Raw genomic sequence first — 25,779 nt, forward strand, 5'->3', positions numbered from 1 at the left:
CTAGATTACAGTGGCTTTATGGTTTAATGATGTCTAGCAGACAAATCTCCACTCTGTTCTTACTCATACTTCTCTTGCACATTTTCTCCCAGGATCTTTTTCTTAGATATGAAAATTATTTTCTCAATCCTCCCACCCAAATTAGGACTCTAATTAACATGGTATTTTTTTTCAAATTATTTTATTGTTGTTCAATTACAGTTGTCTGCATTTTCCCTTCACCATAATCCCCATCCCAGCCAAACCCACCCTCCTCCCTTGCTTCCACCCTCCCCCTTGGTTTTGTCCATGTGTCCTTTATAGTAGTTCCTGATAACATGGCTTTTAAACAATACTAATTTAGGGTAATAAGCAAGTTTGTGATAAAAGTCTTCTTATCCAAGAAAAACATGTATGTGTGGTTTAGATTGATTCTACATCTTTCAATAAGACTACTCTAGTTTTTTTAAAACAAAGATTTATAGCTGTTGGGAGCCAAGCAACAGCTGACCCTTGACACAGTCGGGATGGATGAGACGCGTATGCACAGCAGAGGCGACTGTGGCTGGATCTCCTGCCTATCTCCTCCTGTATGCCTGTCCCTGCTAGCAATAGGTGGTGGCATTTTTAGATACCTGTGTGTTATAACAAAAAATCTGCATGATGCCTCTGATTCTGTGAGAAATGACTTGCTGACCACAGAACAGAGACCCCTAGCAACCCTAATGCTGCCTGCTTCCCTCACCTGGGAAGTTATGGACAAAATTAAACTATGGGCAGACCAACTGCCAGAACACTGGAGGAAGCTGTTGCTAGGAATGTTTCTTAAGGAGTCAGCACTTAAAAGCTTAAGATTTATTTGAGCCACTGCCCCTCCCATACCCTGGACAGGAGTGTAAAGAAGCAAGGAGTTCCAGTTGGAAATAATAATCTCAATACATGGAAACAAACACAAAACATGCCCCCCCCCCCAAGATGTATAAATCAAAAGACCTAGGCAGGAAACCAGTTACCTAACCTAGACAAATTTAACCTCAATGGACAATAGTTAATTTCTATATACCTATAAATCACAGCTTGCACCCTTTTAACTTAGACCAGTCCCTAGAATCTTAATAGCCATCTAGTTACTAACTGGCACCTGAAAGTTTGTGCCCATATAGCTTCATTGGCTAACTGATTAATGACCCTCTTGGTCAAAATAACCTTCGTTTAGTATGGTTGATCTGTGGGACCTCCTGTACTTTTCGGTTATTTCTTTGTTTAATACGATTGACCTGTAAACCTTCTATACTTTTTGAAGTTATTTCTGTAGTAACGGTTTCTGTTTTAATAATCACACTATGCATTGAATGTTGTATAACCTCCCCTGTGAAAATAAAGATTGATTTTTCTCAGTGAGTCAGTCAGGCCCAGAGAGCCTGGCTGTCCCCCGGCATCTCACCCGGTGTCTCACTTCATTCACTTGGCCGGAGCCGTGCATCCTTCAGGGACCCTGAGACCCTGCTGAGGCTGGACCGCGGCATATAGCCTTTCTTGTTTTATTTACTCCTAAGTACTTTAGACTTTTCAGTATTATAAATACATTTTTCATATTGATTGAGAAAAACATTAATTTTTGTAGATAGCTTCCATATCCAGCCACCTTACATTTGCTCTTAATAATGACAGTTTTACTAGGACCTCATGTGTGTTCTAGTATAAAATATAAGTTCAAAGATATAGTTCTATTTCTTCTTTCTAGTGTTTATAGCAGTTTTTAAAATTTTTTCTTGTGTTCTTGCATTCACTAAAACTTCCCTTACCACATTAAATAATGGAGGGAAGAGCTGTATACTTCCTGATTTTAATTTAAATGATTTTTTTCATTTTGAGTAATGTTTACTCAATGTTTCAGTTTGAGTAATGTTTCATGTTGAGTAATGTTGAGTTAATGTTTTTTAGTTGTTTATATTGCCATTATCATTGTGTTCAGTCTTTAAGTAATTTTACTCAATTTGTTTCTGAGTTGTTATTAGAAATTGCTGCTGAATTTTATCAAATGCTTTCTCAACACTTATTTTCATGACTATGCAAATTTTCTCTTTCAGTTTCTTGATATGGATAATGATAATGTTACATAGTTCACTGATGGTGAAATTTGTATACTGGAAAATAAATTTGCCTCATCATCACATTATTGTTTTGATACGTCACTGAAATTTATTGACTAATATTTAGAATGTTTGCATTTGTATTCATGAATATAGTTTGTTTTATAGTTTTATCAAATATATCAATTACTGTAGAAGAAACTTAAAAGATAATTAAAGAACTACCATTTAAATCTCATCAGGATACTCTGGTTTCTCTTCAGATCATATAAATCTTTTGCCTTTTAAAACTCACCAGGAACTTTGAGCTTATAGTTGCATTTTATCTCACTTCTCAATAGCAGATAATTACTCTGTATTCTAATCTAGTAATTTTCATTCATTGGTATAAATAAATATAACCTAGAAAATTTGGTTAAAAAAATAAACAGACACCAAGATCCTGCAACTTCAATAAATCCAAGTTTCTAAAATGTATTCTCCAGATAAGTCTGACACAAACAAAAATCCAAGAATCACTGTCCTAAACTGTTCAGAAAGCTCCCAATTCATTTTATAAGGACAAAACACTTTAATTCCATCTCATAAAGCTAAGACATTTATATATTTTTAATATATAAATCAGATTGTATCAATCTCCTGATTAAAGCTTTGAATAGCTTTCTCTCTCTCTTTTATTGAGGATGATTGACATACAACATTATTATATTAGTTTCATATGTACAACATAATGATTCAGTATTTGTATATATTGCAACATACTCGCCATAAGTCTACTTAACATTTGTCACCATCCATAATTAGAGAATTTTATTTTCCAGTGAAAACTTTTAAGATCTCCCTTCTTAGCAACTTGCAAGTATGCAAAACGGCATTGTTAACTATAGTTTCCATTATAGTTTATCACATCCTCGTGGCTTATTTCATAACTGAAAGTTTGTACCTTTGGATTCCCCTCACCTATTTTGCCAAACCCTCTCACCTAGCTCTGACAACAATTTATTCTCTGGGTCTATGAGTGTGACTTTCAAAAATTTCACATATAACTGAGATCAAACACTTTTCCAATGAAGGTGATTTACTCTCGAATCTCTCAGACTATCTGGTTATTTCACCCAGTACTGAAGGTTCAATGACTTCGCTCTTTCGTAGTTGACATTAGAATTTTGGTAGGAGTTGCATCAAATCTGTAGATTGCTTTGTATAGTATACACATTTTAACAATATTAATTCTTGAGCACTGAATATATTTGCATTCATTTGTGGGGTTTGTTTCAATTTTTTCTTTAATATCACGTAGTTTTAAGTGTACAGGTCCTTCTTCTCCATGGTTAAGTTTATTCCTAGGTATTTTTGATGTCATTGTAAATGGGGTTGTTTTCTGAATTTCTCTTTCCGGTAGTTTGCTATTAGTTCATAAAAATGAAATAGGTTTTTACATATTTATTGTTTATCTTGCAACTTTATCATCTTTGTTTATTAGTTCTAACAGTTTTTTTGTGGAGACTCCGAGTTTTCTACATAACATATGGCACCTTCAAACAGTGACAGTTTTACTTCTCCCTTTTCAGTTTGAATGCATATTTTTCTAGCATAATTTCTCTGGCTACGACTTTCAAATCTATGCTAAATGAAAGTGGTTAGACTGAGCATCCTTGTATTGCTCCTGATTGTAGGGGGAAACTCTAACTTCTCATCATTGATTATGATTATAATGTTGGTTGTAGGCCTGTTATATATGATTTTCATTGTGTTAAGGTATGTTCCTTATATATGTATTTCATTGAGAGTGTTTATTATGAGAAAATGTTGGAATTTTGTCAAATGATTTTTTATATATCAATTGAAATAATTCAATGATTTTTCCCTTCATTTCATAGTGTATCACATTAACTCATTTGTGAATGTTTAACCATTTTTGCATCCATGGAATACATCCCACTTGACCATGTTGCATGATCCTTTTAATGTGCTCTTGATTTCAGCATGCCAACATTCTGTTGAGGATTTTGTATCTATGTTCATCAGAGATGTTGGCCTGTAATTTTCTTTTTATGCTGTGTATTTGTCTGGTTTGGGGATCAGGGTAATGCTGACCTTGTAAAATGAGTTTGGAAGTGTTCCTCCTCTTCTGTTTTGGGGATTTTATCGTGTCTTTTTGTGCCTTTTCTCACATATAGCCCGTTTCTCACATTGAATATATATATTTTTATAATATTTAATATTAGACAACTAATAATGAGCAGTTTAAACACTACATTAAAATTTAAACATTCATTAAATATTAAGCAATATATGTTTAGATCTAAAATGTATGATCATCTTTTTCAGTATCATCATATGGGCTCTGATACAGCTATTGTCACTCAAAAAATTTTCCAGTTAATTAGTTTGACTAATGCTGTAAGTATTTGCTTTTTAGTACTTTTACATTTGCTTGTATACTTAAAAAATTCCAAGTTTCTATTATGACACTGCCTCAAATACATTTTATGTGAATAGGGAAAATTATGTAGCCATTTTAATTTTTAGTTTTCTGACTGTTCAATAGAAATAATAATAATTGTATAAACCAGCTATTTCCAACCTTTTTCATTTTATAACACACAAAGTAATCATTAAAGTTATGGTGGCACACCAAAAAAAAATCTATTTTTGCCAGTTCGACAAAAAAATGGTATACTCATAATTTTTATTTATTCACACCAGACAGCTGTTGTTGTGTTGGCTGTTGTCATTTTTTGTTGGACAATCTAAGGGAAAAGAAGTCAGTGCACCTGACTAAATAGTCAAATGTTGTATGTTTTAAAAATTCTTGCGGCACACCAATGGGCCTCTTACAGCACACCAGTGTGCCGTGGAGCACTGGTTAAAAATCACTGGTGTATACCAAAACAGGTTATTGTGAGGATCAAATTAAATAAAGCACTTGACATAGGACGTGCCTAAGTATGAGCTTGTCAGATGTTAATGATAACTTGTTCCGTAGTAGCATGTATTATAAGATTTAAAACAGACTTAAAGTTGAATTGTTTAACATTTGTAACCAGTATAGTGTTTATTTTCACACTTAATTTTGAAATCTACTTAGACCATGATATTTGAATTTATTTCATTTATGTGTTCTATTTTAGATTTTTACTTCATTTAATATTACAATAATTCTGTCTTCATTGGAACTTTGGATAGATGAAAATAAAATCCCAGTAACTGGAGATGCTAATCAATTACTACACAGATTTTTAAGATGGAAAAGATCTTATCTTGTTTTGCGTCCACATGATATGGCATTTTTACTTGTGTAAGCATGTATTAGCATTACTGAATCCTGTACAAAGAAAACATATCCATATTTGAACTAATTTCTGACAGTTGACAGGTCTTTAGGGAAAAATATTCTTGTGACATTTTCTTACCTACAGCATTATGTGAATATTATTTTTCACCATAGGGATTTTCTAGAATTATTTGAATCACTCTATTTATTTGTATTACAAATTTATTTCTTCAATCTTATTACTATATGATTTTTGCCTTACAGCATAATGTCCCTAACTATACAAGAAATATTAAAACTATCTGTTTGAAGAAATGGAACAGAATTCTATGAATATAGTAATTTGGGTTTCTTTTTATGCTTTATTTCCATAAAATAAAACAAAAATAATAAGGAAATAGAAACCCTATTATATATTTAAACATCTCCAACATACCACATTCACATTGTGCTGCTTTTAAAACTATGACTCCCTTTCTGTTTAATAAGCTTACTTTTTAAATCAATGTCCAGAGTCTATATATTATTATATTAAATAAAATAATATGCATAATTAAAAATAATAATCCTTTATGTCATTTTCTGCCCCACCTATATGCCATAACTTTTCATCACTCTGGCAAGTGAATTCTATCTAAGTGGAAATTTTAATCCATAAGGTGACTCTGCTTATTTGTCAACTGTATTGCCTCATTTTTTCTAATTTTAAGAAATTCGATTTAATTTTCTTATTTTGATTATTTAAAAAATATTTTAATTTTTAATGAATACTACAAAAAACAGAATCTTCATTTAAGAAATTCCATTTGGAAATACACTTTATAATCAATATTTATTTTAAAATCTATTTTAGTGCTTTCAAAAGAAGCAGACATATTGTCCCTTCCTATACTTTATTACCTTAATGTTAGATGAAAATATCTATGCATATATTATATAAATATAAAATACATATATTAAGCAAATTAAATGTTAACTGTGATTAGTTTTACAAAATTATATGATTATGATTTTTTAAACTTAAGTTACAGAGAAAAAGCAAATTATATTGGTGCAACCTTTCAAGGGAAGATGTGCGATAGACAATATGGAGGAAGTGTTGCCCTGGTTGGTATCATCTGCTTGGCTAACACATATAAGTAGAATGCTGTTTAGATCATATATAGTTAAATATTTTCTTTCTGAATTATTTCTAAGTATGTTGATATTTGCATAATGAATCTAATGATCTCTGTCTCTGTTGTCCACTGAGACAAATGTTTGAACTATAGCAAGTCTGTACTGAACTTAATACACATAAAACTTTTCCTGTTTTTCTTCTCAGGAGTTCAAAATACCCTTTTAGAAAGTTAATGTAGTGATCTATGTTAGTTTTATAAGATGGTCATGAATTTTCCTGTGCTTAACATTTATTTATTAATTCATTGCTTTTAATTTCAAGCTTAGATTTTGTATGTTTTCTTAATTATTGTAGGTAACATAATTATGACCCAGATTGAAATAAAACTTTCGAAACTATTTATCAATTACCTTAAAATGCTTTGTGGAGCACAGGTGAAAAATAACAGAATGGAATGTTCTCCCTATTTTTCTTAGAGAAAATCTTGGTGTATTTAAAATTGGTATTATTTATCATAGTAGAAAATCTTGGTATATTTAAACCTGATATGTTTTTGCCCCTCTTTCACAATGCTGTGGTTTTTCTGACACAGAGAGCTTGCCTTTTTTTATTTGTGTGTGTGTGTTTGTACAGTGTGTGTTGGAGTTTGAGGGAGGCAATGCATAGTACTCTTATTTCATTGAACAGGTAAAGCTAAGTGAAGACATAAAAAGATGACTCAATCAAATGAAGAGAACTTTAATATTCACATATCATAGTTTGGAAAATGTGGCTTATGATTATGTGCAAGCTATGACCTTGTCTCAAAAGCTGGCATTTGTCTGATTTACCCAGTCACAAGCAACACAGAAATATAAAAGTCTCATGTGAAGAAGGACCTTCATCCATTATCAAAAAGCAGAGCAGAACTCATTCTCTCTATAGGCAAGTTAGCTACCAAGTGGAAGGAAATACCATCATATACTGGAAAAGTGTGTGGTTCATGGGGAGGACAGTGTCTCTGTAGAGAGAGGAGCAGTCAGAGAAGAGCTCTCTAGTATTCATTTTTTTTTATTCCCCACATTTCTTTGGGATAATCATTGCCTGACCTTTTCACTGCAAAAATCAGCAGTGGCCAATACTCACTAGAATGAGATGTTGAAGCCAACAGTTGAAACTCTGCCTTCTGATGTTAAGGACCCACCGCCCTCCCTACTGTACGTACCCTAGTGGTGCCTCTGTTATTAAATCAGAGCATCATATTTCTAGTGTCTTTCTGGATTATTTTTTGTTGTTGTTGTTAAAAAAAGACTTGATTTTTAATTATTTATTTATTTTTCTCTTTTTGTTGTCTAGTACAGTTGTCTCCATTTTCACCCCACCACACTCCCCGCCCCACTTATCCCCATCTTTCTGGATTTTTTTATCATCATTTTTTTCTGTTCTTCTAACAATAACACATTGTCTTAATAACTAGTTTTATAACAAATCATCAAAAATGTTAGAATAAAGCCTACTGCTACTACTTCAGGCTAATTTAGGTATTCTGAGTTATCTGCATTTCCATTTTAATACCAGTTTGTCAATTTCAACAAAAACTGCTTGGATTTTGATTGATTTTGAAGTATATATTTAGTCAAATTTGAGGGACGTTGATATCTTTAACAATACTGAGCCCTCCTATCCATGAAATGGATAAACAAGTGTAGTATATTCACATAATGCAAGCAAAACCAAAAACCTACTATTATGCACTCAACATTGATAGATCTCAAAAACTGTATATTGAGAAAAATAAATCAGAAACAAAAGAATATTGACTTTATTATGCCATTTTAATGTGTAGGTAAAATACACCATTTTATTCAAAGTTAGGATAGAAGTCACAAATTACAGGGAGGTAATGCCTGGAAGGTTGCTGAAGAGAAGTTCTTGGGTAATAAAAATATGCTATGTTTTGCCCAGTGTAGTAGTTGCACAAATATGTATCATACACACTTCACAAATATGTGTATATATGTATGCACATACAATACTGTAAATACATTATATATATGAATGTGTGTATACATGTAAATATTCTATATATGTATATATATTAAACCACATCAAGGCATTTGAGATTTGTGCATTTTTTAAGTATATTTTATTGATTATGCTATTACAGTTTTCCCAATTTTTTCCCCTCTATCCCCCCTCCACCCTACATCCCCCAACCCTCCAGCATTACCCACCCCTTCGTTCATGTCCATGGGTTGTACATATAAGTTCTTTGAGTTCTCTGTTTCCTATACCATATTTTACCTCTCGCTGTCTATTTAATGCCTACCAACTATGCTTCTTCCCTGTACCTTTTCCTCCCTATTTCTCCCTTCCCCCTCCACTGAAAACCCTCCATGTGATGTCCATTTCTCTGATTCTGTTCCTGTTCCAGCTGTTTGCTTGGTTTTGGTTTTTGTTGTTTTTCTTCCTTTATTTTAGGTTCATTTGTTGATAGTTGTGTTTGTTGTCATTTTACTGTTCATATTTTTTATCTTCTTTTTCTTAAAGAAGTCCCTTTATAGTTCATATAATAAGGGCATGGTGATGATGAACTCCTTTAACTTGACCTTATCTGGGAAGCACTTTATCTGCCCTTCAATTCTAAGTGATAGCTTCGCTGGATAGAGTAATCTTGGATGTAGGTCCTTGCCTTTCATGACTTGGAATACTTCTTTCTAGCCCCTTCTTGCCTGCAAGGTTTCTTTTTAGAAATCAGCTGATAGCCTTATGGGTACTCCTTTTAGGTAACTCTCTCCTTTCCCCTTGCTTCTTTCAGGATTTTCTCTTTGTCTTTAATCTTGGATAACTTAATGATGATGTGCCTTGGTGTGTTCTTCTTTGGGTCCAACTTCTTTGGGATTCTCTGGGCTTCCTGGACTTCCTGGAAGTCTATTTCCTTCAGCAGATTGGGGAAGTTTTCCTTCATTATTCATTCAAATAAGTTTTCAATTTCTTGCTGTTGTTCTTCTCTTTCTGACACCCCTATAATTCAGATATTGGAATGTTTCAAGTTGTCCCAGAGGTTCCTAAGCCTCTCTTCATTGTTTTGAATTCTTGTTTCTTCATTCTGTGCTGGTTGAATGTTTATTTCTTCCTTTTGTTACGAATTGTTCACTTGAGTCCTGGTTTCCTTCCTGTCACTGTTGGCTCCCTGAATATTTTGCTTTATTTCATTTTGGGTATCTTTCATTTGTTCTTTCATTTTTCAACCAAGCTCAGTAAGTTCTGTGAACATTTTGATTACTGGGGCTTTAAATTCTCCATCAGATAGTTTGGCTATCTCCTCATCACTTAAGCTCTCTTTCTGAAGTTTTGCTCTGTTCTTTCAGTTGGGCCATATTTCTCTCTTTGGGGCACCTGTTAAGTTGTAAGTGGGTGGGGCCTTAGCTATTTACCCTCCTTGCTGCACTGCCTGTGGGGGAGGGGCCAGAGAGGGAACAATGCAGCTTCTCTGCTCATCTCTAGCCCACTTTCCGATGAACTCTCATGTAAGACCGGGGGCTTCTCCCTCTGAGGCAACTGCCATATCCACAGTCCACTCTGAGTCTCAGTTTCCCCTTACGCCAACCCCACCCACACAGTCTGCTGCCCCGCTGCAGGTTCTCCCTGTTGGCCACCTTACTAGTCTGGTTGGTCTGTTTGACTGTGTAATTCTGCAGTTGTTGGAGTTCTATGCAGTTTGATTTTCTGGCACTTCTGGCTGTTTACTGATTTTAAATTGGTTGTTCTCCTCCTTTGGTTGTGTGAGGAAGTGAAGGGTTTCTACCTATGCCTAGTTCCATCTTGACTGGAACTAGAATGGTGCATTTTATATAAAACACAATAATTTTAAAGGCATGAAAACATCACATATATAAAATGTTATTAATAATTTCAAAAGACAATAATCAAAACAAAAATATTTGTTTCAAATACTAAAAATAAAATTTATCAAATTGTTTTTTCCTCAAAAATTCTAAACAAATATGTAATGCCACAGAAATTTTATCCATAAGGAGCAAGAAAAAGAACTGAATATATTAGCAAAGGAATTTTGATGTATCAATGGTATAAAGTAGCCAAATGCTCTTCCTGTAAAATAGATACAAATTTTAAGTGATTCTTCAGTTGGAATGAAACAACATTTACTAACTGGAACTTATATATACCTAAGACTCACAAATCAAACACTTAAAGGTCTACTAGAAGGAATAATCATACTTAGATAACTATTTCTCAGACCAAAATTTAGCAAGTCGGAATGGTATTAACAAGCTTTATCTAAAAGGTGTACATAGAATTTTGATTTCTAATATTAGAGACTAGAAGAAGTTTTTACAAAGCAAACATGGCAGGCATATATATAGTAAGTCATCATATGCTGTACAATAAAGGACTTATCAATAATTATTTGCCTGCAATTTCTCAGTCTAGTGATTGGCACATAAGAAACCTTAGTAAAAGCCAGCTGCTATTATTATTTGACAAGTATTGCCCCAAGCAACTATTATTCATGAAAAGAAAGTTATTTGCTTAGTTATAAACTTTTATATAAAATATTTAAATATTCCAATGCTAAATATAATTTTAGCTTTTCTATTATTTTTCTTTTTTTGTTATTGTTCAACTACAGTTGTCCCCATTTCCCCACCACCACTTCCCCCCACTCCGCCCTTCCCTGACTTTAACCAGAGACATCAAAATAAAAAACAAATTGGCAGTAATCAGAGGGGAGGGAGGAGAGGGATAATGTGGGAAAATAGGGGAAGGGCCGTCAAGGAACATGTATAAAGGACACATGGACCAAACTTTTCTATCATTTTCAAAACAGGAGTAATCATAACAGTATCCTGTAAGAAATTCTCACACTCCAGTTTGTATCTTTTTCAAGTTTTTCATACTAGCCTGTTATGGCCTAAATTATATACTCCTAAAATTGATTCATACATTGAAGCCCTAACCCAATGTGACGGTATATTGGAGATCAGGCCTTTATGGAAGTGATTAAGATTCAAGTGGGTTGTAAGAGTGGGCCTCTGATCCGAGAGCACTGGAGTCCTTATGAAAGGAGGAAAAGACACCAGAGACAACTATCTCTGTGCATAAACAAAAGAAGGCCATGTGAGGACACTGTGACAAGGCAGCCTCCTACAAGCCAGGAGGAAAGACCTTACCAGAAAGCAAACCTTTTGACAACTTGATCTTGGACTTCTAGTCTCCAGAACTGTGAGAAAATCAATTTTTGTTATTTAAGCCATCCCAGTCTGTGGTATTTTGTAATGACAGCCCTAGCTGACTGATGGAAGGAAGCCTAATGTGAGATTGCCACAAAAAGAACATAAAGGAATGTAATCTCTAACACAAACTGCATCTTTTGACCATACCACATAAATGAAAGGAAAAACCAGAATAAATATGCTAGTATGAAGACAGGGAATAAAAGGGCAATTGCACATGGGAGTACAAGGGACTGCTTTTTTTTTTTTAAGATTTTACTTATTTGCCCTGGCTGGCGTAGCTCAGTGGATTGAGCGCGGGCTGGGAACCAAAGTGTCCCAGGTTCGATTCCCAGCCAGGGTACATTCCTGGGTTGCAGGCCATAACCCCCAGCAACCGCACATTGATGTTTCTCTCTCTTTCTCTCTCTATCTCCCTCCCTTCCCTCTCTAAAAATAAATAAATAAATAAATACATAAATAAAATCTTTAAAAAAAAGACAGAAGCAGTAAGATTTAAAAAAAAAAAGATTAAAAAAAAAAAGATTTTACTTATTTATTTTCAGAGAGGGAAGGGAGGGAGAAAGAGAGAGGGAGAGAAACATCAATGTGTGGTTGCTGGGGGCCATGGCCAGCAACCCAGGCATGTGCCCTGACTGGGAATCAAACCTGCAATGCTTTGGTTCCCAGCCCGTGCTCAATCCACTGAGCTATGCCAGCCAGGGCGGGACTGCTTTTATACAAATGAATAAAGTGAAACTTTTTGGATGCTGCTATTTTCATTTTACCAAGCTATGTAAGATAAGAGGGAACAGGAGTAATAGAGAAAGAGTAACAATTATAAAGTGGCCTTGAATCATTGCCCAGCCTTTTCTACAACATCCTGAAAACAAAAGTAACTATACTAGTAATATACCACCTTACTATTTGTTATATCACTATTTATAATATCCTATTACGTTACTGACATTTAGCAGAATCTTTCTTTTTATTTTCCACGGAATCAAACATTTTTCCTCCCCTCCCCCTTTCACTCTCCCTCATCTTCAACCTCCCCCTTTCTCCTCCTCTCCCTTTATTTCCTTTTCCTCCTCCTTCTTCATCTTATGTTTCTTTTCTTCTCTCTCCCTCTCTTTGAAAATGGATGGTACATTCAACTGTGGTAATTGGATAAAGTGACTGTTATCAATGCGTATGCAAAATGTAAGGACTATCTCAGGGCTATAATACAGATATTTAATTTGTCAGTCAGGCTTGAAGGAAAGGACAGAGTTATTCCATTAGGGTCACAGACAAACTGTAGAGACCTCCACTCAAGGATTCCGACAGTTCCTGACAATGACAGTAATAAACAACTTGCTCTTCTCTCACCCTCTCATCTCTGTTGGACCAAAGTAAAGCAGGGGGCAAAAGATACTTTTGACATAATCCACTGGTGTCATTCTGAGTTAGAGAGCAGGGTGGAAAATGATGGGGAGTTGAATTAAAGAAGCAAACAGAAGGTATCAAAATGCATTCCTAGAAATCTGTCTTGAAGTGTATTTATATAAGTGTTATTAGATACATTTGAAGAGCTAGCATGATTTGTGGATTTTTTTAAATGTATGTTTTAGTATGGTCAAAATTTGCTATAATGAGCATCATATGTTTATAAAGAAAAATGATAAAGGCATTTTGGCTTTGAAAATAAAGTTTAAATATCTGGAAAGTGGCATTCTCATTGTTGGTCATTATTACCATAATATAAATTAATTCTATATGTTAATTTATGGCTTTTAAAAAATGTATGAAACATTTATGTAAAATGTCATCTCTAACCAAATTATAAATGAGCATGATCTGTTAATAATTTGTTAATACAAACATGACTGTAATTATTATTAGGTATAATTATATTACTGGGGCAATTTTTATCCTGCTCTGATGTCACCAAATGAGCCCTATATTTACATTTTGGTAAAATTTCAAATTTCACTATTTCTATTTTTCTTATATTGATAATGGTGCCTATAACAAATTAGTCTAACATGGATGGCACTTCTTTTTTTTATCTTTTTAATTTAATTTATTTAGTTTTAGAAAGAGGGGAAGGAGGGAGAAAGGAGAGAAATATCAATGTGTGGTTGCTTCTCACTGGTCCCCCTACTGGGGAACTGGCCCACAACTCAGGCATGTGCCCTGACTGGGAATAGAACCAGGGAACCTCTGATTCCCAGGCTGACACTCAATCCATGAGCTGCCCCAGCCAGGGCTTGGATGGCACTTCTGTGGTTAATATATTAGAAGCCTCTATTCCATTTTGTCATGTGACTATTTCTAATAATTAACACTATTTTCCCAGTAAATGAATTATCTCCTAAAATGTGACTGTACATGTATGGTTTTTTCCAGCACCCTAAAATCATTAGTATGGAATCATTTTCAGTTATTATAGCTCAATTACTGAGCCTGAGTATGGGGATAGCTTATGATGACCTTGACAAATGCCAGTGCCCAGGAGCTGTCTGCATAATGAACCCAGAAGCAATGTAAGTTGCTTTAATTTTAAATGCTTCATACATAGAATTTATGCAAAAATAAATTTGGTGTCTTCAAAATCTAAGCTCTTAAAATAATTAAAAATGGTCAAATATAAGCTGTGACCTGTGATCCTCAGGTCAAAATACATAATCTAAGTGCTAAATATCTATCTCAATATTTCCTAATCTAATGTCACACTTGCTTTGTCATATGTGATCTACCCCTACATTTATCACTAAGTTTACTTGCATGATTTTAATAATTTAAGGCCTGAGAAGATAAGCAAAACACTGGTTTGTAATTACTACACTAGAATGATTTATTGATGTGGTTTTGTCTCCATGTTAATCTCTTCCATCCTACCCTGGCTGAGCCTGAGGTCTTGGCATCTATCGGTTTTATTAGATGCTGTTATTCAGTCTTTTCTTTGTCATTAGAGTAGGTGTTTTGCCATATCCTTATCATGCCTCAAAACCTAGTGCATTTGCTGTTTTCATTATTATTTTTAGAATACACTCTGAGATTTTATAAAATGAGGACCAAATAGTCAGGGATTACGAAATCCATTATCCAGTCAGTGACTGTAGTCAGCCTCTTATCTTCCCATTGGACAATTTTTGGAAGATGTCTTAGAAAATCAAGCCCAACTGTCTACAGCAGCAAACTTGATAACATCTCACTCTCTCCATTTCCTTGTCTTGCTTCCACAATCATTTCTGAAAACTACTTGCATTCAAATTTTTCTCTAAGGCTCTGATTTGGAAGGAACACATATCAAAATAGTTATCCCAAAAGTGGCATCAGTAATCTTTTATGAAATGGTTGTTGAATTCATTCAATGAGTGATCTGATGACAACAAGGATGTCATAGGCAGGAGATGCTGTACATGGAGGGTACTGTGGCAGGTGCAGGATGTGATGCAAGATGCCTTGTTCTTTGGCACTTACGATCATTAAAATACAATAAAACTAAAGATATTCTTGGTAGAGTAGGTTTCATGTGGAATCTCTGACAAATATCAAAGATTTGTATTGCAGACCCCCTAGAGATCTGTTTCAGCTCCTAGTGGGCTACTGGATGCTTGCAGAGTTGAGCATGCATCTGGAAAACACTAAGTTACAATGTTACTGATTGAATATTTGTTCATAATTTGCATATGTTTAGATCCACAACATTATAAGATCAAGTGGGCATATTAATTTATCTGATGACCCAAATACTATATCTGGGAACAAGCTAAGAAAAGATCCAGATAGTTCAAGTCAATAACACAAACAGAGATCCCAGATCCCCATGGCACCTACACCTATTGCACCAATATTTCTCAATCACTTCACACAAATGGCCAAATGGAGGTTCCCTAAAACTGGCTGCTAGAGGAAGAAAAGCTCTCTTGTTTCAAGAACAGTTCCTCTCAATACCTTAGTTGGAATAAAAGAAATGTACTGTTCCACAGTATTCTCCAATTAGATTAAGACCTAAATAGAGTGGGAAATGGTAAATGTCCCAGTGAGCATATTTGCAAACAATTCATTTCCATCTTGTATGAGAGACATGCCAGAGATCGGGACCTACATAGCCTGAGCCGTGGCAAATTATTTGGGTATCCGTTCAAGGATCTGGATGCTGCAAGATTGGATATTTAGAGACAAAGAACTATGGAAAGAGGAATGTGAATTACTTTAGAATGAGCACAAGTATGTAGATTTCTATATCCTAAGTTCACATTCCACCAAAAATGTATTTCCTTCACAGGTAGAATTCAATGCCCTGGTCAACATTTTGAAATCTGTAAATGTTAACCAGCTTCTTCCTTAAGCTATCCATAAAATGACCTTTAAAATGAAGGTAGTTACCCCCTTTACAAGATCAAACTTCAACCATTTTTTTGGAATTCAGCTTCCTGACCATCCAAGGACAATTTGATTAAGTATTCTGTAGACAAATTTGTGGTCACAGCAGAATGAAGCCATTATAGCCATCTCAATGAAACATACTTAGATGGACTTTTCCTCATTCTCTCCTTTTCTAATCTTGCTCTCTTAACTTTGCTTCCTAAGATCACATTCCCAAAGCCAATGCCTTTTCTTCTGGTTAATCTAAATAAAGACAAATGGCATCTTATGTAGCTCATTAATAATATTGAGCACTGATTATTCAATTTTTATTTATCTTTGATTATAGCTTTTTTTTACAATGATGATGATATGTTGCTTATGATACTAAATATAATAAGGATAAGTTATAATGGTGAAGAAATGATAGGAAGGATTAGAGTATCTCGAATGTTCTAAACTGCTTCCTAAATATTGCCATTATTCTTTGTTAAATTTTGAAAGTAGTTTATTTTCTGGGGATGCTCGAATTAGTCCCATTATCATTAGAACCCTCCAAAATGCAGTTTCCTCACTATTTTTTGGAGACATTATTAAATGTAAAATATTGACCTATATTATTTTTTCTAATTGTGCCTATTTATGTGACTATGAAATTTCTAGTTGTTTGTGGAAAATATACAGAAATTTTATTGATTATTTTATACTGAAGTTATAGTCTACAGCTTTGCTAACCTAACTTATTAGTTCTAGGACTTTAAAACTAGCTTTATTAGAATCTTATACATGTATAATTATATAATGTACATACAGTTTTACATTACCTTTTTTAATCTTTACATTTTTTCAATTTCTATTTTTGGCCTTCTACTGTGGCTAAGATCTCCAGTATAGTGTAAAAAGAAAGTGGAATGTGTGGGTGTCTTTGCTGTACTTCTGATCTAGGGACAAAATCTTTCCCCATCAAATGTTATAGGTAAATGTTTCTCAAGGAGGCTTTTAAAATCAGATTGAGGAAGTTCTTTTTTACTTCTTGTTTCCAAAGTTTTCATAATGAATAGGTTCTTCAAGTGTTGTGATGCTCATTTTTTTCTACTTATTCTGTCAATATGTTAAAAATACATTTTTTTTTATTTTCAATTATTTAAATAACTTTGTTTTCTGAGGATAAACCACACTTGGGCGTAATACATTATCCTTTTTTAAAAAGATTTTATTTATTTATTTTTAGAGAGAAGGGAAAGGAGGGATAAAAAAAAAGAGAGAGACACATCAACGTGCAAAGGAAAAATCCATCAGTTGCCTCTTGCATGCCCCCAACTGGGGCCCTGGTGCACAACCCAGGCATGTGCCCTGACCAAGAATTAAACCAGTGACCCTTTGCCTTGCAGGAGGATGGCCAACCCACTGAGCCACACCGGTCAGGGCACATTATGCTTTTTTTTTTTTGGTATTTATCTTATTTGTTCTTATATTTTTTCCTATCATTTGACTCCATCGCTCTTTAGATATTTTCTCTTGTGATTTCTGATATAGAAAATTTGTGTTTTCTCTTTTTTCTCAATTACTCTAATGAGTTTCATCAAATTAACTGAATTTTTAAAAGACCATATTTTAATTTTGTTCACTTTTTCCTATTGCTTGTCCACTTTGTTTTGTTGTTGTTGTTGTTGTTGTTGTTGATGATGCATAGTTGGAGGTCATCTTGTTTATTTCCCCTATATTTTTATATAAAAACACAACTAATTAATTTTAAACTTCCTTTTTGTGTAAGCCCTTTAAAGTTATATTTTTCCCTCTAACCACAGTTCCAATTACATACCACAATTTTTTATATTTTTTAGTTTGTTTTTCATTTATTTGAAATATTTGCAAACTTTAAAAAAGTTTCTTCTTTGACCAGTGGATTATTTTAGAAGTATGTTAGTTGGTTTTCAAATATTAATGAATAATCTCAGTATCTTTGTGTTATTGATTTTGGAATTGATGTCAGTGTGGTCAAAAATATACTTTTTAGCTATATAGCAGTTGAAATTTATTGAGACATTTAATAATTGTCTTTTATTTTTGCTTGGTTCTTTTCATGCTGTACAAATGTCTCAGTAAAAGTAAGGGTGTTGAGGTGCTGGTTTTGTTTTTAGTTGGTAATGGAGATGCTTCTAATAAAATCTTTGAAGTTATATTTGAAAACATTGGTTTTATTTACTTTATGGCTAATAGTGTTGCTTCTGAAAAATGCAAAATATTAAAAAACATATTTTGCTTGTAAATAAGAAAAAAGATATTCTATTTTATTCTTCTTCCACATTGTAATGAGAGCACTGTACTCTGTCATCAATACTTTGCAGTTTTGTGGTGAGGAAATTAATGTTTGAAATGTGATTTAAACAGTAATAACCTGATTGAGATCTATATTTACTAAGACACATTTTGCAGCTAGATTTTGCTGCAAGTCACAGAAAATCCAAAGTAATGATGGCTTAAACAAAAGAGTTTATTTTAATTTTGGAATATTCTATTAATTATGTGGCATTTCACAGTATAATTTTATATTGATTTCTGTGGAGGGGCTCCACCCACAGGGCCCTCCCCACCCCCATTCACCACAGATGAGAATAAGTCTACCAAGACATGATCTGCTTGGGGAGGAAAGGTGGCCGATCTCTCAAAAGAGAAGGTCAAAGACCCTTTTCCTCAATAAGCTTTTATTAGGGTCAGTTTGCACAAGAACACAGGTAAATCTCATTAATCATTGCCAGGCAGTAAGGATCAAACAATAAATAACATACAAAGAACTATGAGGGCTTATTCTGAGTCAGGGTCTGTTAGCTAAAGGAAAACAAACTCATTTCCTGCTTGGACCTTTATCAGAAAACTGAGAGCATTCTTAGTAAAGCGGGTTTCACAGGATTTTTGTATTCTTTCTTAGGCCTGATTGCCCCAGGGAACCCGCCCTTTCCTGCACAGGGCTGCACCACCCTCTCTCATTGTTTCAGAATTAAGTCAGACAGCGGAAGTAAGGCAGCCAAGAGATTAGGAGACTTCTCTCAGACAGAATTGAGGACTCAGGCTATATCAAAACAGAGGGGCAAGGTTCTACCACCCCCTTTTGCTATAGTCCCCCAAGTCCTTCCCTGGTGGCCCCCATGATCGTGCCTGTCTTAAGTTGTCCCTCCCTTGAGGAATCTTACCCGTCATTGGCTAACTGATCATGCACTGGGGGCCAGTCAGGGTGAAGTAAGAGGAGCAGAGGTGGCACCCCTACCAGGGAAATAAGCTTTGTCTCCTTAGTGGCTCACTCAGCCTTAGCCATGTGGGGGTTACAGCTTCTGAAACCAGGCAGGGCAGTTCCCAACAGATTCCTACATAGTGGCTTCCATTTCCAAGGTAATCTCATAGCTTCTGATGGGAGCTTTAATTACAATGAACCAAATTTAAATCAACAATAAAATAAAGCAGGACACGAAAGCATGTCAACATTACTTCCTAGAACTAAAATTTATGACATCATTTTAAGCCAATTATCTGATGTTTTTATCTGCCCAGTCTTAACTTCATAAAAAGCTAAAAAATGTAGGCATTTATACAGGAAGTTATGTACTGAACTGAAAATCAGAGGTTCTATTATCAAGAAAAAAATGAGAGAATGAGGAATGGGAATATCCAGAAAATCTGTGCAAAGATTCACATTGCAAATAAATTCTCCAGTTGGATATAATTATATTTTCTTTTTAATGAAAACATTAATTTCATTCCCAGAAAGTATGTCCCCTGTGAACCAGTTCACACATAACAAACATACCTTGCATTGCTGAGGGTCAGTAATAATTAAACTTCTGTTGCTCTTTCTACTTTGGTTTCTGGTGTTTAGATTGATAGAAATCATCTGAACTGTTGGTAATGTAATAATAAATTCATTCATTAAGGTTAATATAACTGAAGGGTATGTTTACCCAGGATGTGAAAGCAAAAAAAATATCAAAATTTGTAGTTTGTTCAAAACTCCCTAATTTATTTATAGTCCTCATGTGAGAAACATTTTCCTGTAATAATCTAAATGACTAAGGTTTGAGTCTATGGCTTTAAAATTCAATTAATTTCATATCTGCTATATGTTAATACTATTCAGAATAATAAAAATTATAGTTAAAGGGCAACCAAAGAATCTACAACAGTTTTAACCATGTACTCATTCATTTTTTAAGAAACTAATCATTGCCCTGGTTGGTGTGGCTCAGTTGGTTAGACATTGTCTTGCAAAACAAAGTATCACAAGTTTGATTCCTGGTTGGGCATGTGCCTGGATTGCAAGTTTTGTCCTCAGTTAGGGGTGTGTGCAAGAAACAACTGATCAATGTTTCTCTTTCCCATTGATGTTCCTCTTCCTCTTTTTCTCCTTCCTTTCCCCCTCTCTAGAATCAACAAAAGAAAAAAAATCATTGATCTCTTAGCTTTGTGATAGTGAACAAAACAATCAAAACGTTTTTTCTCCTAGAGCCAAAAAAAACTAGTATGAGAAGATAATCAATAAATAGTTAAATAAATAATATTCCAGTTTTTGATAAATATTTTCAAGAAAAAATCAATATCACTAAGTGAATAAAGGGGAGTAAAGGAATGTTATGCTAGACTTGTGTTTGGAAATGTTCTCTCTGTGCAAACACTGAGTAAAGATTGGATACTGATCTCAAGTTTAAGTGATTAGTTTGTGTTTGAAAGTCAGATATCTGAGTTGTCCGGTATTGGTGTTATTTAAAAGGTAGAACTGAAAAATATTACCTATGAGTAGTAGAGAAAAATGAAAAAGCCCAATCTTTTTTCTCAATACAAGGGTATGAAAATTTTTACCAGTCATGAAAAGAAGAGGAAGCTGAAAATGATGCAGAGATAGACCACTGTGTGAGTTAGGAGCTATGAAAAAAAAAAAAAAGCAGTGTCAGAGATAACTATAACTAAGATCTAATAAAATTGTATTGATTATTTATTCCTACTAAAATATTTAATACAAATTTGTGCACAGCTGACTCACCATGCACAGATAAGGAAAGTTTGATGCTAACCTGATTGAGCATTTTGTTTGTTGTGAAATGCTATGGAGTGGCTTATTCCTAGGTTAGACAGCTTATGGATGCAATGCTTACATACAAATTTGAAGTTTAATGTATTTTTAGTCATTCCAGTGGTGTGAAGTTCTTTAGTAACTGCAGCATGGAGGATTTTGCACACTTTATTTCAAAGCCAAAAGCCCACTGTCTTCAAAATCATCCACGTTTGGACCCAACATACAAAGCTGCAATCTGTGGTAACCGCGTAGTGGAAGAAGGAGAAGCATGTGACTGTGGAACTACAGATGTTAGTACTAATTTAAAAGAATACATACCAGAATTACATAAAAAAATAATTAAGTGTTATAGTGTTACACTGTTATGTTCCATAATTTATCAAATTTACTTTTCTACAAAAACCTTAAGAAGGCATGTAGTGATTTTAATAAACTAATGAGTATACTTATATATTAATGTATAAATTTAGTGGTTTATAGATTATTTTGTAGATTATTGGTACAAGTGATTTTCAATCATTAATTCTACCACTGAGTTTACCTAGGTTTAAACTGCCCTTCTTGTGTATTTTCTTTGTATTTATTCTTAACATAAAATCCTCTGCCATTCAGAAAAATATAAAGCTTTTACAATTAAGAAAACATAGGAGGCACATTCTCGCTTTGAGTATTTTGATCTAGGTCAATATTTAAGTCAAAGAGATTTAGGTAATACACAATCCATAAAAGTTGGTTTTTGAACCCCCAGAAATCTTAGGAAACCTACTATATCAGAGGGAGGTGGCATGAGCCCAGATAAATGGAATGCAATCAGGGAGACAGAGACTGTGAGACTCAGTGAGTTGTATGAACTTGAGAGAATCAAAAAGACATGAACAAAGCTCAGTGTTCCCTAGTGCCAAAGTGAAGGTCATTTACATGTACCCCCTCCAGTATGAAAAGTGTGTGTTTAGATAGCTAGTTGGGTGATATACTTTTAAGAAATTATTCCTCAGTACCTAACTATTTTTGCTAGTTTGATCTAAATGGACACACCTTGAAAATTTCTAATAAAAATTGACAGGAGTGTCTCTTGGCCCAATTAAATATCATATAATTGAGTCCTAAATTCCTGTTATATAACTTAACCCTCTTATCCCATATATAGATAGCACTAGTAATGACATAGATTAAGCAGAAGAGTCATGAAAAATACTATAAATTTAGTGTGCCCTACTAAGCTATGACTCATAGAAGATCACTGAAATACATGATTTATTTTCGTGTAACTCATTGAAATTTTTGGCCCAATCAACCCCATTTAAAATCCCTGGGGATTTGAAAAATGTCTGCATGTCAGTGTGTGATTCATCATCTCTCCAGCTTTCAGCTTTCTTACATGTTGATTTTATTAAGCCTAATAATAGAATTTAAAAGAAACAGAATCAGGGGGCACAGATGAATTATAGCATAAAACAAGGTATCATGAAATACTAGATGAGTGATACAAAAGTAATAATTTTAGTCATATGAAACATTTTTTATCTTTTCATCTTTAGAGAATTAAAAGCAAAATAAACTTTGACTATCTCATAAAAGTTATTGACTTATTAAAATACAGTAGATGCATAAAGAATGAGTAAGAACTGGTCACTCTAATGAAATTGTTAAGTCATAACTTGCATCTCATGTCTTGTATTTTACTATCTCTGTCTACAAGAGCCAGAGAGTTTCTTGCAGATGGCTGTGGTGGCCACCAAGGTTTCAGAAAGCCCTACTACCAATATAGTCAAACTTATTCTAGGCATATAAAAAATACACAGTCTATCACATTGTAGGTAGTTAATAAATTTCTGTTAAATACATGAATAAGTGGGTTTAATTTTTCTGTTTGCCAATATGTAAGTTAAGCATCAACAATTAGTATATATGATGTATATACTATATTATGTTGACATCATTAAAATATGTACCCAATGTAAATAAAAGTTGGAAGACATTTAAGAGTATTTGGTTTGCCTTTCAGGAATGTGATGCAGATGTAAACTCATGCTGTGAGTCTACCGGCTGTACACTAAAATCCACCTCCCAGTGTAATACGGGACTATGCTGTGATAACTGTCAAGTAAGAGTCTTTTTAAATTTCTATATCACCTATGTAAGTTATCATTCCTTATAATATTTATATGTTCACATTCTGTTTTATTCACTCTCATTTACCTCACATCATCAGTTTAAACCAAAAGGAGAGCAATGCAGGTCTTCTGGTGATGAATGTGATCTCCCTGAATATTGCAATGGTACATCTGCATCATGTCAAGATAACTTTTATGTTCAGGATGGTCATCCATGTGGAAATTCACAATGGCTCTGTGTACATGGAAACTGTATGAGTATGGACAAACAATGCAGGGATTTATTTGGTGAAGGTATGTATTGTAATTTGATTTCCTGTATATGTATTTTTCTAGAAACTGAAAAGAAATAGATATTGATATATGATTGTGATTATATATTTTTTTAATTACATAATTTTTAAATAACATAATTTAAAATAACAATTTTATTATAAATATTTTAAAGGGTTACAGAAAGAGAAGAAAAAGACTATAAGAAAAAAACATTGTAAAAGTTGTCTGGCATTAAAATTCTGAACTTTTCCACAAAACAATAAAGGGAAGGATTCACAGTCTACGGGATCTGTATTCAAGAAGGAAGAATGCAGCCTGAACACAAGCCACACTTCCCTCATTCACTCCATATCCACAGTTTTCTCAGTAAATATAGAATACTTGCATATGCATATGGGCATTAAAAATCATAAATGTAAGTTAGTATATGAATATAATTTAAACTATACATGCAGACACACAGAGATAGATGGGCACACTTACACCAGGAAACTACAAGGATGACTCATGAAACTCCCAAGGAAAATTCCTGACAACTGAGGAATTGTGAAATCATAAAAAATGATATTCACTGAGGTTGAAAACAAAAAGGAAAACCATAGCAGAAAATACACATGGAATCATTTGCTAAAAAAGTTGGAAACAGTGGCAACAGCAAAATTATTTCCTGTCTGTATCACAGGAATCAATGGCAATTGACAGAGGAAATATTTAGATAAGCATCCAGGTTGGTCAACCTTCTCTCAATTCAAACAGGTGGTAATGCTCACTCTAATCTCTGTGTCAAAAAACAAAAGAATTTGCAAAGTGATTATCAACTCCCAAAATGAACACACAAGAATGACTATTAGTTTGAAGAAAGACAACACAAAGACACAAGAGAAGAAACATATACAGTGGAAAACTGCCCTCCCAACAAGGTATAGGTGATTTGGAACCATAGTGAGGAAATTTTGAAGATATATATCTATACATAGAGATATATAAATATATGGATATATACATATATAAAGAGATATATATCATATATAAGTATATGTCTATACATAGATATATGTTGGGGGAGAAGATAATGAGTTTAAAGGTATACAAGTTAAAGTTTAAAAATAAAAAATTGGTTAAATTGCTAAAAAGGTAGCACTTCTGTTTAAGCTAGCAGATATAAATGAGACATTTATTCCAATGCCAAAAGATAGATTAAAAAATGGGAAAGTATTTTAAGCATTTGAACTCATATAATTTACTTTCTAAATTCATCTCTATAGAACTGGTTGTGAATGACATTCAAAATAAGGAAGACTAAACCAGGAGAAAGAACAGTTAAGCAAGATGAAATAATAATCAAAGAAATTAGTAAAAGTTATTGTTGACTGATATACATATCTTTTAAAATATAAAAGATAAAGATATATAAATATATTTCAAAAGATAAAGAATGATATAAAATGAAGTTATTATGTCAAAAGTATATTACGCTCTAGAATAAAATAGAAAGTTTCAGCATAAAAAAACCTGAGATAGGCAGACACACTGTACCTCCATGCACAACCAAGATTAGAACAACAACAATTTACAGCTAGAAAAACACCCAGAACTGATAGAGGATTTATCTGAATGGAAGTCAGACAGCCAAGAAGTTGAAGTAGACCCGTACATCCAGACTGGTAGGAGGGGCCAAGAGGATGAACCGGGCAGGCGGGCATGGGTCAGCGGTGAGAGGAGGTTGGGGAACTCAGCGCATAAGCCATCCGGGGTGCCCAAGAATGCAGCGGTGGACCCTGAGTACACAAGCTGCATCTGGCGGACCCAGTGAGGCGGCGATTGAGGACCAGGGCAGAGCTCGCAGCCCAGGATCCCAGAGAAGGGACTGAGGTCCCAGGAGAATGGAACTACCGCCATTGTTCCCTCCCGTCCCCGCTCCCGCCCCTGCCCCCGCCCCCACATATAACATCACAATCTAGCAACTGGGGTACCCAGCCCCGGTGAACACCTAAGGCTCTGCCCCCCACCATAACAAGAGCGACCAGACTGGAAAAAAAAAAAGGAGAGACAGGGAGAGATATGTTTCCAACAGAAGAACAGATCAGTCCCCCAGGACTCATCCTTTTGAGCGACCAAGAAATTGCCAATCTATCAGATGCACAGTTCAAAACACTGGTGATCAGAAAGCTCATGGAACTGATTGATTTTGGGTGCAAATTAGATGAAAAGGTGCAGGTTACCATAAAAGAGATGAAGGAAGATACACGGAGGAGAGCCAATAGTGAAGGGAAGGAAACTGGTTCT

General features: G+C 34.3%; 1 protein-coding gene across 1 annotated transcript in view; it reads left to right on the plus strand.

Moving 5' to 3' along the window:
• Positions 1 to 25,779, plus strand: part of ADAM2 (ADAM metallopeptidase domain 2) — a 108,036-nt gene that overhangs the window by 38,058 nt on the left and 44,199 nt on the right. The window contains exons 6-12 of the mRNA XM_036011101.1: positions 4,404 to 4,475; positions 5,207 to 5,373; positions 6,375 to 6,456; positions 14,077 to 14,213; positions 21,213 to 21,393; positions 23,109 to 23,207; positions 23,316 to 23,511. Of these exons, the coding sequence (XP_035866994.1) occupies positions 4,404 to 4,475; positions 5,207 to 5,373; positions 6,375 to 6,456; positions 14,077 to 14,213; positions 21,213 to 21,393; positions 23,109 to 23,207; positions 23,316 to 23,511 (934 nt within the window). The remainder of the gene's footprint in view (positions 1 to 4,403; positions 4,476 to 5,206; positions 5,374 to 6,374; positions 6,457 to 14,076; positions 14,214 to 21,212; positions 21,394 to 23,108; positions 23,208 to 23,315; positions 23,512 to 25,779) is intronic.

Source organism: Phyllostomus discolor, chromosome 11 (assembly GCF_004126475.2).
Source record: "Phyllostomus discolor isolate MPI-MPIP mPhyDis1 chromosome 11, mPhyDis1.pri.v3, whole genome shotgun sequence".
NCBI lineage: Eukaryota > Metazoa > Chordata > Mammalia > Chiroptera > Phyllostomidae > Phyllostomus > Phyllostomus discolor.